This window comes from Schistocerca nitens, chromosome 8 (genome assembly GCF_023898315.1).
Source record: "Schistocerca nitens isolate TAMUIC-IGC-003100 chromosome 8, iqSchNite1.1, whole genome shotgun sequence".
Classification (NCBI taxonomy): domain Eukaryota; kingdom Metazoa; phylum Arthropoda; class Insecta; order Orthoptera; family Acrididae; genus Schistocerca; species Schistocerca nitens.
Genome location: NC_064621.1, coordinates 112,997,764 through 113,014,195, shown reverse-complemented (window position 1 = coordinate 113,014,195; position 16,432 = coordinate 112,997,764). Strand labels below are relative to the sequence as shown.

The 16,432-nt window shown below is 40.4% G+C and overlaps 1 protein-coding gene across 1 annotated transcript in view; it reads right to left on the bottom strand.

Annotated features, from left to right (window-relative positions):
- Positions 1-8,367: 8,367 nt before the first annotated feature.
- The window catches only part of LOC126198816 (myogenesis-regulating glycosidase-like), a 297,131-nt gene continuing 289,066 nt past the window's right edge, over positions 8,368-16,432 (bottom strand). Inside the window, exons 5-7 of the mRNA XM_049935387.1 lie at positions 12,898-13,323; positions 10,544-10,700; positions 8,368-8,700 (exon numbers count right to left, since the gene is read on the bottom strand). Coding sequence (XP_049791344.1) covers positions 8,501-8,700; positions 10,544-10,700; positions 12,898-13,323 — 783 coding nt within the window. The 3' untranslated portion in view covers positions 8,368-8,500. The remainder of the gene's footprint in view (positions 8,701-10,543; positions 10,701-12,897; positions 13,324-16,432) is intronic.

Here is a 16,432-nt window from a genome sequence, read left to right as displayed (position 1 = left end):
GGAAGAAAATTGCATATGTCATCACAATAATGAGGTCAGTGCTTAGTCTAACCGTTCTGTAAATAAATGTTGTGTTAGTAGGTTTGTACACTTTAGACAGAACCATTGCATATATAGTTTTTTCACGGCGTCACAATACTGATGTTACGAATGTTCCTGCACATTTACAACACTATATGGCACCTTCACTGCAGAGGAGAACTGGTAAGTAAACTTGTTTTTTATTTATATAAGCGTAATTTACAACAATTGAGGTCTTATATAAATATATTTCACTGTAATTAAATTAACTGATTCTGATTTATTTGAATCAACGTTTCGCATGTGATGGGCAGTGCGGTTGTGATCTGATATTTTACCGATGCCTAATGCATAAGCTACACTAAGATATAACTTATTAGTTTCAGCTGTAAGATTTTAGCAGCAGAACTGGCGTTTGCACCTCCAGATTCTGGTATCAATAAAATCTTTCGCCAAAAACTTGACGTAAATGAGCATGCTGTGTCATTTGCTTGCGAGCGCCTGCTTCCACGCTGACGTCACAACGTAAACCAATGGCATAGCAGAACGCCTATTGCCCGACATTGTTAATTACAGTCCTTGATCTCACTACAGACCGGTAAGTTTATTACTACCAGTAATTAAAGCAACAGAATAGATTGTTCATGAACTGCTGGCAGACAAAATTCATACTCGTGACGTCAAAGAGGCGTAGATGAAAACCGCAGGGGATTTTGGAAACACATAAAACAGGAACAGTATTTATCGACGCTACTGACGAAAACAGGTAAGGCATTGACAGTTGTGAAGCAACCATGCTAACACTGATTGAGTTCACTACGTCATATTCTTAATATCGGTATATTGACAGACCGATAAGCTGATTACTGTCAGTAAATTAATCAATAGAACGAATCGTTGACGAACTGCCTAGTGACTGAGTTAATACGTGCAGTGTCGAAGTTAAAAACAACAGCGGCTTTCGGAAACATCATAAAACACAGATTGTACCCATCGACGCTATTGACGAAAACAGGACTTATGGACAATTGCGGAACAATCATTTTAACAGTGATTGAGTTTCCTATGGCTGTAGACACTCTTAATATCGGTATATTACTTATGAATATAAATGGTTAATTTCTCCTACTCCGCTCTAACATTCACCTTAAAAAGATTTATGAACGAGTCATCTGTGGATTTGCGATTTCGTCATAGAGAGACGTTGTGTCAAGAACGTTCCAGTTTTCAGTTCTTGAGCCCTTTCTCTTCCCTCTTACACCCATGATATTTCATATGCCTATACAAGCGCTGGCCTGAAAGATACTACCTCTGCATTATAGGGTATGAATGATGTCATTCAATACGACAATGCGCTCAAGACTTCGATGTTAATTTAAAGCGTATTCCATAATATCCAAAACACAGTAGAAGATCTGTAAGCACTTGATTTAGCGTCTAGAAAGAAAGGAACTTACCTTCGAAATTCGCAGAAAGGCTTTTCTTGCTTTTTTTATTTCACAAGTGTTTAAAAATGTATAGTTTTGACAAAATAAACTAAAATAGTCCAGACATTAATCGTGACGGTCCTAAACTGTTGAGAACTGTTTACCATCACACAAACAGTCAGAACTTCAGACGATTCCAACAACGTAATTTTAGGTTGTCACATCTCACTTGTGCCCCTTGCTCCCATTGTACCAAGCTCGCATGTAACTTGGTCGGCATGTATCGCGAATACCTCTCCTCACGTGTAAAATAACTATCATCATTGCGTAACTGCCACAACTCAAGCACCTTAGGTGCACTTATTTCTAAATACATGCATTTACTGAATCTCATTCGTCATTCAATGATTAAATATGTAAGTAGCTCGTTTTTGTGCTTATATGTTGGCCGCGCTATAGACTGCATTAATGTCACTGACTGCGCTGTGCGTCCTTGGTAAGAGACTCTGTGGCTGGTCGGACTCGCTAAGTTAATAGTGATGGAGGTGAGAAGCGATATTAGCGCGAGCGGACGGTCTGGACGTGTGTCCGTCATGAAGATTTAATATTGGTTGGAAATTGATTGTAAAATGAAGATGGATGTATTTACTACGGTGTGTATAATGGAATTATTGACGATTATATAATTTTTTTGAACTGGTTGTCACATGGTTAAGGTACCATCTACTGAATACATTGTTTGCTCTGCAACAAAATCTTTCCTTTGCTAACTACATGCCTATTAGTAGTTAGAGCCAACAGTAGTTAGAAACCTTTTATTTAACTGACTGTATACTTGCTGTATCGTGTCATGAAGGTTTTCTGTGAAGTATGTGACTTACGAAATGTATGGACTATTGTTAGGATTTCTTCTAATTCCGAGCAATTCTTTTGTGTTAATAAATAGTCAGATTGCGTTATCCTTGTATATTGTGGGTATTACAAATGAATAGAATAAGTTTGAGCGGTATTTCTCAGGGAAAATTCTGTAGGTCAATGTTGAAACGATAATGACAAGCAAAGTGACAGTACGTTCTGTTTCAATCTGCGATTTTAGAAGTTTCAGTTCCATTAAGCAATTTAAGTAAAAACGTAGAAGTTTCACCTTCTCAGTTATTTTAGTTTAAGTAAAGATTTATTTAGAAGTTTCAGATTCTAGTAAAAACTACTGAGGTACCGAAGACTGCTCCAAAACTATGCTACCCTCAAGAAAAGACTGCAGCATTGTCTGGTATCATTGGAATAGCTTGTCTCTCGGTCCATCCCAGTCGTCGTCGCACTACTCGACGGCACACCAGAGTTTTCGCTACATTATACACTGTTTTAGCTCTTCTGCTCTGTAACTAGTTTTGTTCGCCAAATATTTAAACCAGGCGTAAACAAGACTCAATGGAACTTACAAGACTCTTATTTAGAAATTTGTCCGAACTGTCATAGCGAAACAAAGAGTGATAAATGGACAATAATTATATCCCTTTTACTAGAGTGAGCTCTAGTTATACAAAGTAAACAAGGTTTAATCTCTTAACAGTGCTTACGGAAAACTTAATTAGCTATTTGAGAGAATAATGAAATATCTCTCGAACAGCTACGGCTAGCTGTGAAGAGTGTGTCCATAATTAAAGTTCCAGTTTAAAAGGTAGTAAAAAGAGAACCTCTGCTCAGAATGACGTCAAATTTAAACAGCACATCATTGACGCAAAATGAGACGTTATGAAACGATAAGAAAAAATTAACCAAAGTTTTACCAACATATCTTAACATAAACGGGGCCAACTACAAATGACAGATGAATGGAAATACGACGACTGAGTTTTAAGTTGCATATTACACCAGCCGTACTGTTCAATGCGCATGATTGCGCATGTTTTTTTCGTCCACAGTTTTCTGCCAAAAGCTGAAAACAGAATATTCCACAACAGATCGAAATGTCTCTGGTGTCACGTTCAGAAAGCGTATCGTAATGCGAGCCTTCAATTCAGCTACGTTCGTCATTAGAGCAATAAACAAATGTTTCACATAACCCCATGGCCAGAAGTGACACGTATTCGGATCACGTAATTTGGACGGTAGGAAAATGACCGCTGATAATTCTAGCATTTTCTGCCTCTGCAGTAGCCGTTTAACAGTCTCTGCGATGTGTGGAGCAGCCCCATCTTGCATATAATTGGTCCCACCCACACATACACGCGGTTCAGGGGTTGGAGTTATGTTGGTTCGCAAAAGACTTTGAAAGCGTTTCACAGTGAGGGTACGGTAAGAGGACCTGGAATACGCACCGCCTATTGCCCTACAGTAACAATGCTGTCAACCTACACCAGTCAACTAGGCAGCATAAAGTGGTACCGATTGGTGTGAATGCCAATTTTCCGTTGCCCATATCCCGCAGTTCTGCGTAGTGACGTGTATTTGGAAATGGAAATGGGCTTCGTCTGTCGACAGAAAGTTCTTTGGCCATTCATTGTCCACATCCAAGCGAGTAAGAAATTCCAGAGCGAACTGTAGACTTGCAGGCAGGCCAGCGGGAAGCAGCTCCTGAACACGCGTGATTTTCTGTGTATAGCAATGCGGGACGATTCGTAAGATTTTATGCACAGTGTTGGCAGTTATGTCCAACGTTCGGGCAGTTCTCTGTGCAGTGAAGCTTTGCACATCACCGTTCGAACACTAATGCAATGCTATGACCATATCTTCGACAGATGTCGGATGAACTGCATTCCTCCCCCTGCCACAACGCACTTCTACAGAACCTGTCGTTTCGAATTTTGGAATAATTTTCTCCATACCCTTCCCAGACATCGAACCGATGGCTTTATTCAAACCCTTGTGTGTTCAGAACTTCTGAAAGGCTGCTGGTGCAGAGTCACCGTTCATGTAAAAGAGCTCTAACAGCAAATCACTATCCTCAATGGAGGCATTCACGTTGGGTCTCGGATGCAAACTAAAAAAGAGCAGTGTGTCGTACGAGTTTTGCTGTTCATATTCCGACGCTTACAGTGCCATATATTGGTCATATTTTCGTTAAATTTGGTCTGCTTCATAATATGTTTAATAATATACCGCTCAAATTTCGCCTCATTCCGAGCAGTGATTCTCTTTCTACAGCATCATGAGGCTGGAACATTAATTATGGACACCCAGCGTATGAAGCATCAAATAGTATCAACTATCAAATAATACATAAATAAAATTAACCTACTTTTTGTTGATCTGAATAATTATACAATGCCGATCGATATTTGAATATATTGCATTTCACGTTCTCCGAACAATAACATCTTTAGGATTGCATATGAAGTACCTTGCGGTTTCTTTGGGTGAACCACTAATGCCGACATGGCGTCGTGTCAGTAAATGTGGCCACCTCAGCGGTTTATAACGATGAGAGTTAGTTACTTCCAAATCTTACACGTAACACTTCAGACAAAGTTCCAAATTGCTTTTGTGTACAAAGCTACCATCCATTATTCCACCTTCTTGTGATGATTAATTTTAAAACCACGCGTGACGTATTTTTCGTTGTACTAATACCCGATTGCAACCGATCTGCTGCAGCCGTCTGGTATTTCTGTAGATAATATCGGCTCAAGAGACCTTGAAAATACGTCCAGATATCATAGCACGAAATATGCGACCCTCTTACAATGGAAAATGCGATTGTGGCTGAGATGACTGATAACATGTCTTTTTCTATAGCAGCAGAGCAACTTAATTTTCTATGTGACACGCTGGAAAGTAGAATTCTGGAAAAAGTGGAGACGTAGTAGCTAGTAAAAAGACTACAGTAAGCTTAAAAGTTGTACTCAATAAAGAGCGACATTACCTTTTAAAATGGAAAAGCGATTTTAGCCATTCACAGTGAATGACTTACGTAGATCATCATTCCAGCTGGCGGAATGGAACAACGTAACACATCATTTTTATACTAATGACCTAAGCTCTCAAGTACCTAGGCAATGGCCAAATTGCCGCCTTAGCTAGGTAAATGTGGCCAATTTGTAAGCCTTTACAACAATAGGTGTAAGTCCAATATATTTCTTTTTAGTTTAACTTAAAAATATTTGGTGTGATATAATATGGAGATTCAAAATGTGTAAGCGAGAAGCTTCTGTTAACAACCTGGCTTTAGTGAAGATTCAATTCTCCTTAGTGTGGTCACTTTCTACCAGCTTCCCATGTAACAAACGAGGTGCCGACTAAGAATTTAAAGTTTAATTTTTAACTTGGCTTCTTAATATCTTACAGAATATTAGAGTGTTTGTCTGGTGGAATTTACCTCAGCGGTCTCCTTATTTCATTTATGTATGAGCATCTCAGCTGCTGTAGATGATTTTGAGCGTCTCTCAATGGCATGTCAAATGTTTCTCTAAGATATTGTATTTCTTACTTCTTGAAAAATCTTTTCACAATATATTTGACCGCTAATTTTGCATTTTTTTAAAATTTTCTTCTTCTATATAATATGTTAATTTGTATAGCATTATTTCGCATTGTGCTGTAAACTAAGCTTTTTCTAAGAATTTAGTTTTTGTCTGCAATGCCGCCACACATTTCTGTGGTAATTCAATACCACTACACTGTAGGGAAGTAATAATACATGAAAATTAACCATTACAGTAGGAATGATCGTGAAAATGATGTAATACATATATTAATCAACACCACTATTATTAATATTATTATCACTACCATTGACATTTTAAGTATTATATACAGCTTAAGTCATGTCCATAAGTTATTTAATAACTTTTGCCATAGTCACTAATTTATTAAAAGATAATTAAAACGTTCACTTGGGCTATTCTCCAATCAATGACATTTATTTCACTTGTAATTTTTCCTTTAAGGATGGTTAGTTTCCTGAACGATCAAAGTACTCAATAGTAGTAGAGCCACTTTATAAAAAGGGAGTAATTTAGCCAATTTCAGACTTACTTCTACGCCATCTGTGTTTGCTAAACGTATTGAAAAGGCTGTGTATATAGGAATAATTATCTTTCTATATCACATTATTTGCTATCAAATACACCGTTCGGCTGTAGAAATAGTTTGACAATTGCAAATGCTATATTCTCTTTTCTCCGTGAGGTATTGCATGGATTAAACAAAAGTTTCGAACATTATATTTTCTGATTTAATAAAAGTGGTTGATTGTATTGATCACAAAATATTGCTCCAGAAGTTGGACCATTATGAAACGCAGGGAGTACCTCATAACTCGTTCACCTCTTACTTTAACAACAGACAGCAAAACGTCATTATTAACTGTGTTGAGAACGTGGTAAGTGGAGAACGGTCTGAGTGGAGCACAGTGAAAAAGGGGGTGCCACAGGTATCAGTGTTGGGTTCACTCCTGTTCCTTATTTATATAAATGATATGCCCTCTAGTATCACAGGTAATTCTAAAACATCTCTGTTTGCTGATGAAACTAGCTTTGTAGTACATAATATTGTTTGCAACACTGGCTCTCTCTCAAACAGTGCAGTTCATGACTTAAGTTCAAGGTTTGCTGAAAATAAACTAACGCAAAATCGTAGTAACACTCAGATTTTACAGTTTCTGACACCCAATTCTACAAAACCTGGTGTTTTCATTTTGGAGAATGGGCGTATAATTTGTGAAACTGAACAGTTCAAATTTCTTCGTGTCCAGATAGATAGTAAACTGTTATGGAAAGCCCACATTCAGGATTTTGTTCAAAGGCTTACTGCTGCCATTTTCACTGTTCGAACGGCATCTGAAGTAAGTGACCGTTCGACACGAAAATTAGTCTACTTCGTTAACTGCCAATACCTTACATCGTACGGTATTATATTTTCGGGTAACGCTTCCCATTCTCAAAGGATATGTTTGACTCCGAAGCGAGCAGTGCGGGCAATAAGTGGTGTAAATTCGCGAATCTCTTGTCGACCCCTGTTCATTAGGCTGGATACTTTAACTTTGGTCTCTCAATATATATATATATATATATATATATATATATATATATATATATATATATATATATATATTCCTTACGGTCGTTTCTTGATAACGAAGCAGCTTATTCCCAAGAATAAGCATCTTTCACTCAGTTAATACTAGGGACAAATCCTATCTGCGTTTGGATCGCACTCCCTTGATTCTTGTGCAGAAAGGTGTGCAGTATACAGCTGCATCCATTTTCAGGAAGCTTCCACATGAATTCTAAAATCTTTGCTGTAATCCACGCGCTTTCAATTCGAAACTGAAGAGTTTCCTCATGGGTCACTTCTTGTATTGCGTAGATGGATTCCTTGAAAAATTAAGCTGATTCCTATGTTATATTATTGATTTCGTTTACTTAAACTTACGGCTTGTCTTTCTTGTGTTCATAAAGATTTGATTTAATCTGTTGTTATTTCTATGTTGCCATTTCATGTAATGACAGCTTCCATGACTTTGGACATTTGCTCCTCAGTTTGGTCCTACGAAACAAGGCGCGTAAAAAAAATTCGGCTGATATTAGCAATGTGATCCTTCCGTCATCGTAATTTTGCACAGTCACCGTTTCCTAATGTACCATACAAATGTACTTGTGTCATTAATATACGAAACTGCTGAAATAACAGATCCTAGCGACAGAAACCTTCCCTACTCGCGAATATTTAAAATGATAATACTGCCGTAGTGGCATTTGTAAATGAACGTAAAATCTCACAAAAAAAAGGTTGTCTGCCGTCATTTGTCTTACAGACGGACAGGGAAGAAAATTAACTTTTCGTATTCTTGAAAACATACCCATATGGTGGACTTATGGCAGGCAATGTCGATCATGTTGAATACCGAGAGGTTGAAAGTGTGTCATTTCTGATTCTGTTTTTATCTGAGAGCAGGTCATCTAAATGAGGAAAACACAAATTTTTCATAATGCGTTTATTTAATTGCAGCCAATAAAACTCAGTTGAAGTGTTTTAGTATTACACTCTTGTACTTATTAGTCATTTACAAATGTACCACAACGGAACGACGTTTCGCATGCAGCCAGAGAAGCCTATGAGGAGCTGATCCTGGTGAAGTAGGGCAGAGTGTTGAGAGGAGCAGGGTATTTGCGGAGCCAGGTGGGGCCCTGTATGGTGGGGTGCTCCGGGTCGGCCTCGTCTCTCCAGGTGCCCTTCGGCAGGTAGATATCACGGCGCACCGTGTTGCGGTACAGCACCGGCGCCACCAGGACATCTTCGCCCAGCAGGTACTCTGCACACAAAGGAAACCAAGTGTCACATGGCTGTGCTTTAACGGTACTTATGCTCAGTTGTGGAGTAAATCTGCAAGGAATGCAGTGATAACATCCAATGCTCAGGGAGAGGAACGCCGCTTATGAGTTCATAATTCTTCAAATGTTGTTATTTGTTCAGGTATTAAATGAAACCCTTAACGCAATTTTAAGCTACAAACAAATATAAACATATGCGACTAGTATGGATGGTTTTCTCAGCGGCTTGCACAGATACCTTTTGTTCCTCAGATGTCTCGCGGTATCAACCCAAAATAAAACAGTGGATTATATCTGAAATTAAAGTGTGCATAAGACTCAAATAACGTGAATTATTTAGAGACGAATGGAAAAACTTGTAGAAGCCGACCTCGGTGAAGATCAGTTTGGATTCCGTAGAAATATCGGAACATGTGAGGCAATACTGACCCTACGACTTATCTCGGAAGCTAGATTAAGGAAAGATAAACCCATGTTTCTAGCATTTGTAGACTTAGAGAAAGCTTTTGACAATGTTGACTGGAATGCTCTCTTTCAAATTCTGAAGGTGGCATGGGTAAAATATAGGGAGAGAAAAGCTATTTACAATCTGTACAGAAACCAGATGGCAGTTATAAGAGTCAAGGGGCATGAAAGGGAAGCAATGGTTGGGAAGGGAGTGAGACAGGGTTGTAGCCTGTCCCCAATGTTATGCAATCTCTATATTGAGCAAGCAGTGAAGGAAACGAAAGAAAAATTCGGAGTAGGTATTAAATCCATGGAGAAGAAATAAATACTTTGAAGTTCGCCGATGACATTCTAATTCTGACAGAGACAGCAAAGGACTCGGAATACCAGTTGAATTGAATGGATAGTGTATTGAAAGGAGCATATGTGATGAACATCAACAAAAGCAAAACGAGGATAATGGTATGTAGTCGAATTAAGTCTGGTGATGCTAAGAGAATTAGGTTAGGAAATGAGACACTTAAAGTAGTAAAGGGAGCAAAATAACTGATGATGGCCGAAGTACAGAAGATATAAAATGTAGACTGGCAATGGCAAGAAAAGCGTTTCTGAAGAAGATAAATTTGTTAACATCGAGTATAGATTTAAGTGTCAGGAAGTCGTTTCTGAAAGTATTTGTATGGAGTGTAGCCATGAATGGAAGTGAAACATGGACGATAAATAGTTTGGACAAGAAGAGAATAGAAGCTTTCGAAATGTGCTACAGAAGAATGCTCAAAATTAGATGGGTAGATCACATAACTAATGAGGAAGTGTTGACTAGGATTGGGGAGAAGAGAAGTTTGTGGCACAACTCGACTAGAAGAAGGGATCGGTTGGTAGGACATGTTCTGAGGCATCAAGGGATCACCGGTTTAGTATTCGAGGGCAAAGTGGAGGGTAAAAATCGTAGAGGGAGACGAAGAGATGAATACATTAAGCTGATTCAGAAGGATGTAGGTAGCAGTAGGTACTGGGAGATGAAGAAGCTTGCACAGGATAGAGTAGCATGGAGAGCTGCCGCAAACCAGTCTCAGGACTACAACAACAACAACAAGACTCAAATAAAGTTCCAGAGGTATCTGGTCTGTATCCTTGTCCCCAATCTGTAGCCTTTCATCTTATTTCACACTGCTTCTGCTGCACAGTGGAGCCTAAAAGAATGTGTTAAGAGGACAGTGTATTGAATATATCGCTGGCACTGAGTGGAAAATACTTCGTCTGTTGTGGTAACCAAAAATCGCGCCGAGAGTAACGAAAGAGTGTGTAAAAAAATACGGAAGTATTCTCTAAACTCGGGTACACGCAGAAGTCCTATAGGAACCCTGTATGTCATACCTGAGTCGATGGTCTGTGCAGTGGAGTCGGTGGGGTCGAGCCACCAGACGGGCAGGTTGACCGGCGTGCCGTCCTCCACAGCCTTCTGCATCAGCTCCAGGATTCGTGGCGCGTACTGCGTGTGCAGATCGGTCAGGCTGCGGCAGATCTCCAGCGTCTGCAAAGAGGACAGGTATTCACAGTCTTGCAGTGTGATCAACTACGGTGAAACAAACTGTTCCAATAAATTGAGGATACGGCAGTGGCGATGAAAAAGATTTTTTTTATGAATAGGAAGAAGGAGTGGGGGGGGGGGGGGAAGGAAAGGAAAGAAATGGTGTATATTGTGTGAATAATATATTCCTAACTAATGAGGTTCTTTTGAATTCAATATAGGACATCTGTTCCAGTAGAAAACGGGCCATTAAAATTGCTGCACCAAGAAGAAATGCAGATGATAAACTGGTATTCATTGGACAAATATATTATACTAGAACTGACATGTGATTACATTTTCAAGCACTTTGGGTGCATAGATCGTTAGAAACTAGTACCCAGAACAGCCACCTCTGGCCGTAATAACTGCTTTGATACGCCTGGGCATTGCGTCAAACAGAGCTTCGATGGCGTGTACAGGTACAGCTGCCCATGCAGCTTCAACACGATAGCACAGTTCATCAAGAGTAGTGACTGGCGTATTGTGACGAGCCAGTTGCTCGGCCAACATTGGCCAGACGTTTCCAATTTGTGAGAGATCTGGAGAATGTGCTGGCCAGGGCAGCAGTCGAACATTTTCTGAATCCAGAAAGGCCCGTACAGGACCTGCAACATGTGGTCGTGCATTATCCTTCTGAAATGTAGGGTTTCGCAGGGATCGAATGAAAGGTAGAGCCACGGGTCGTAACACATCTGAAATGTAACTCCACTGTTCGAAGTGCCGTCAACGCGAACAAGAGGTGACCGAGACGTGTAACCAATAGCACCCCATACCATCACACCGGGTGATACGCCAGTATGGCGGTGACGAATACACGCTTCCACTGTGAGTTCACCGCGATGTCGCCAAACACGAATGAGACCATCATGATGCTGTAAATATAACCTGGATTCATCCAAAAAATGACATTTTGCCATTCTTGCACCCAGGTTCGTCGTTGAGTACACCATCGCAGGCGCTCCTGTCTGTGATGAAGCGTCAAGGGTAACCGCAGCCATAGTCTCCGAGCTGATAGTCCATGCTGCTGCAAACTTCGTCGAACTGTTCGTGCAGATGGTTGTTATCTTGCACACGTCCCCATCTGTTGACTCAGGGATCGAGATGTGGCTGCACGATCCGTTACAGCCATGCGGATAAGATGCCTGTCACCTCGACTGCCAGTGATACGAGGCCGTTGGGATCCATCACGGCGTTCCGTATTACCCTCCTGCCGTTGTAAACTTTCCTCATGTCAGCACGTTGTAGGAGTCGCCACCGGCGCCAACCTTGTGTGAATGCTCTGAAAAGCTAATCATTTTCATATCACAGCATCTTCGTCCTGTTGGTTAAATTTCGCGTCTGTAGCTCGTCATCTTCGTGGTGTAGCAATTTTAATGCCCAGTAGTGTATTATTTTTGGCCAGTTCAGGTGTATAAATACGTAGTTCACAGCATACAAGCAGACACTCACAATATGCAAAGGAAGTTTTAATAACTGTTGAGTTATGAAATGAAACTTCTCTGGTACAAATAACAAGCTGATTAGACTGAGTAAGGAAAAACTGTCGATCAATTATTGGCCTTCGTGTCTTTGATTTCGAAGAACTCTCCACTTATTGATTCTACTTTTAAGGCGAACGACAACGTCGTCAGTAAGGCAAGAAGTGTTTTGAAGTAAACTGTGGAGAGAGCGTACATCTCAGAAAAAAGTGATATTGTGTTAGGAACGGAGGGCTACTGACTTAGTGGCACCTGCGATACCATTGTTTCTCGTGATTCGGCTGCGGATAACCCTTCCCTAGTACATAAACCGTAAAAAGAGTTTCAGAGAATAAGTAATCAGGAATTTATCTGTATTTTGCAGTTCCAAGTTATTTATGAAAATTTTACATATCGTAGTATCACTCGGCTGTATGTGGTGCGATCACGTTGAGAAACTCGTGTTGCTTCTTTACAACGGTGTGTAATATAGTATGCTTTCTACGAAATTTTACAACCCATACAATGGTCTGTTGCGATCACAGCATTGTCACAATCTGTAGTGCCCTACAGATCCTCTTTAAAGGTATTTCATTTCACTTATTTATCTAAATAAATTATTTATATACTTGTTTGGGATCATTCCTATCTGGACAACAAAATTGAGCAGCCTCCCTTTCAATATCCCACACTGTACGCACCTCGTTGTCAAAGTCCCACGGTGTGAAGGAGTACTTTACGACCGGCATGAAGACACTGGCCTGAAGCCAGCGCACGTACAGCTCGGACCACGTCTTGCTGTTGCCGCCGCCCACCATCTCTCCGATAACGAAAGGGTAGCCGACCAAGTTCAGCTGCAGCAGCTTGGGTATCAGCGTCTTGAAACCGTGATGGTTGGTCCAGTCGCTCCTCATTTTGTCCATCACAAAGTAATTGGGCAGCTGCTGGTTCTCCACGCTGGTCTCTATCTGCACCATGGGCCCAAACTGCGAGATCACCTTCGCATACGCGTCGCTGAAGGCCACTGGGTTTCGCTCTTTTGGTTCTATGGTGGACGGCTTCGGCAAGAAACTTACCTCGCCATAGCCAAAATCAAACGAGTCGATCCCTGACTCGTTGCGAAGCGCCTGGAAACATTACAGAAAAATATAACTCTCATGTAATACAGAGGATTCATTGGCCATATAAACAAGTTGTGTTTTATTGTCTGGAGACTAATTATCGAGAACAAGTGAAAAATTTTTCCTTAACGACATATATTATCATTGCCCGCTACACCCTTTTGATATAGAGGTAGCAACAACATTAGCAATCTAATTTGACTTACATTATTAATAGTATTGTACTTAAGATACCGAACTAATACACATACAGTTCATTATATTCTTACAACACTTTCGTAGTGTTCAAAATCATATTAAAGATACTCAACCTTCGAAATTTCTCCTGCACTCATGCTGAAGCATTCAAGTAAGCGTATGTAAATATGTATGTGAATATACAACATACATAGGCCTTAATTACGACAAGAGGGTCGTAACTATGATGCAATTGACACGTTCGCAAACTAAGTATGAAACTTGTACATAATTAGAGAGTTTCAGATTATTTTATCTTACCTCTTTTCCTAGCTTTCTCATATCTTCGTATGTCTGACTCATCCTACAGCACAAGAAATTTTAATGTTTGAAGGAAAACAGATGACGTGGTCTTCTGAAATAGAAACGTCAGTACCGCACGAGACTAGAAATCTAGGATGCTCCAGGTTACCACTGTGTAACCGAAGGTATCTTTTATTAGAACCACTTGTTGCACATTTTGGATGGAAGGCACTGGTTTGAATGTTAACAGAACAAGATAAGAACGTGCTGTCTCTATGAAAGTTGATGCTACGAGAAGAGGGGCTGATAACTAGCGTGAGATATTTCCTAATATCGAGTCTGACCTCCTTTTGCCCAGTGTAGTGCAGCGACTCTATGCAGCGACTGTACGTGGCATGGACTCAATAGATCGTTGGATGTCCCGTGCAGAACAAATAAGCCATCATGCCTCTATAGCCAACCACAATTTCGAAAATGTTCATAGATCGGTATTCTGTGCACGATAAGACATCTCGGTTATGTCCCATAAATCTTCAATGACATTCATGTAGGCCAAACTGAATGACCAAATCATTCCCACGAATTTTCCAAAGTAATGTTCAAGCCAATCGCGAAAAACTACACGCGATGCGTTGCTATTAGCAAAAGCACTCGCATCTGTTGTCTGCCGACAAAATCCATTAAAGCCAAATTTCGCGACACTGTCCTAATGCATATTTTCGTAGTACGTGCCGCCAGACGAATGGAAAAACTGGTAGAAGCCGACCTCGGGGAAGATCAGTTTGGATTCCGTAGAAATGTTGGAACACGTGAGGCAATACTGACCTTACTACTTATCTTAGAAGAAAGATTAAGGAAAGGCAAACCTACGTTTCTAGCATTCTTAGACTTAGAGAAAGCTTTTCACAATGTTGACTGGAATACTCTCTTTTACATTCTGAAGGTGGCAGGGGTAAAATACAGGGAACGAAAAGCTATTTACAATTTGTACGGAAAGCAGATGGCAGTTATAAGAGCCGAGGGACATGAAAGGGAAGCAGTGGTCGGGAAGGGAGTGAGACAGGGTTGTAGCCTCTCCCCGATGCTATTCAATCTGTATATTGAGCAAGCAGTAAAGGAAACAAAAGAAAAGTTCGGAGTAGGTATTAAAATCCATGGAGAAGAAATAAAAACTTTGAAGTTCGCCGATGACATTCTAATTCTGTCAGAGACAGCAAAGGACTTGGAATACCAGTTGAACGGAATGGACAGTGTCGTGAAAGGAGGGTATAAGATGAAAATCAACAAAAGCAAAACGAGGATAATGGAATGTAGTCGAATTAAGTCGGGTAATGCTCAGGGAATTAGATTAGGAAATGAGACACATAAAGTAGTAAAGGGGTTTTGCTATTTGGGAAGCAAAATAACTGATGATGGTCGAAGTAGAGAGGATATAAAATGTAAACTGGCAATGGCAAGGAAATCGTTTCTGAAGAAGAGAAATTTGTTAACATCGAGTATAGATTTAAGTGTCAGGAAGTCGTTTCTGAAAGTATTTGTATGGAGTGTAGCCATGTATGGAAGTGAAAATGGACGATAAGTAGTTTAAACAAGAAGAGAACAGAAGCTTTCGAAATGTGGTGCTACAGAAGAATGCTGAAGATTAGATGGGTAGATCACATAACTAATGAGGAAGCATTGAATAAAATTTGGGAGAAGAGGAGTTTGTGGCGCAACTTAACTAGAAGAAGGGATCGGTTGGTAGGACATGTTCTGAGGCATCAAGGGATCACCAATTTAGTACTGGAGGGTAGGGTGGAGGGTAACAATCGTAGAGGGAGACCAAGAGATGAACACACTACGCAGATTCAGAATGGTGTAGGTTGCAGTAGGTACTGGGAGATGAAGAAGCTTGCACAGGATAGAGTAGCATGGAGAGCTGCATCACACCAGTCTCGGGACTGAAGACCACAACAACAACAACAACATTTGCCGCTTGGTTTTCTGCTGTTATTTTAGACAGTGTTGCTTGTCTATTAGCACCGGCGACTGTATCCGAACTCCACAACTCTCTGTTGCTAAATGAGGATCGACGGCCACTTCGTTGCCCGTGGTGAGAAGGAATGCCTGATATTTGGCACTATCGGCACATTGTATACACTATGCATTTCGGAATGTTGAATTCCCTAACGTAATTCCCCATGCAGGTGGCTTCGACTACCACTCTGCTTTCAAAATCCGTTAATCCACGTCGTGCGGCTATAATCACGGTGGAAACCTTGTAACATGAACCACCTGAGTACAAATGACGGCTCCGCCAACGCATCGACCTTCTATACCCTTTCTATGCGATAGTGATGTCATTTGTATATGTGTATATCGGTTTCCCATTGTTTTATGTCCGATTGTATCTATCAATGTTCCAACCCGACAGTTTCTCGGTGGTAACTATAGAAAAATTACTCAAAAATTCGTTGAACGGAGCAAAAGTCAAAATAAGTGAAAGGGGCCACTGGTAGAAATCTGTACACTAGGGAATCCGGCATAAACCAGCGTAAGCAGCAGTAATAATGCGAATTAAATCTGAAACATGCAACCCGAGAACGAGAATTGTTGTGATTGCACGTGAGACACGTAATACAGGGTGATAAAAAAG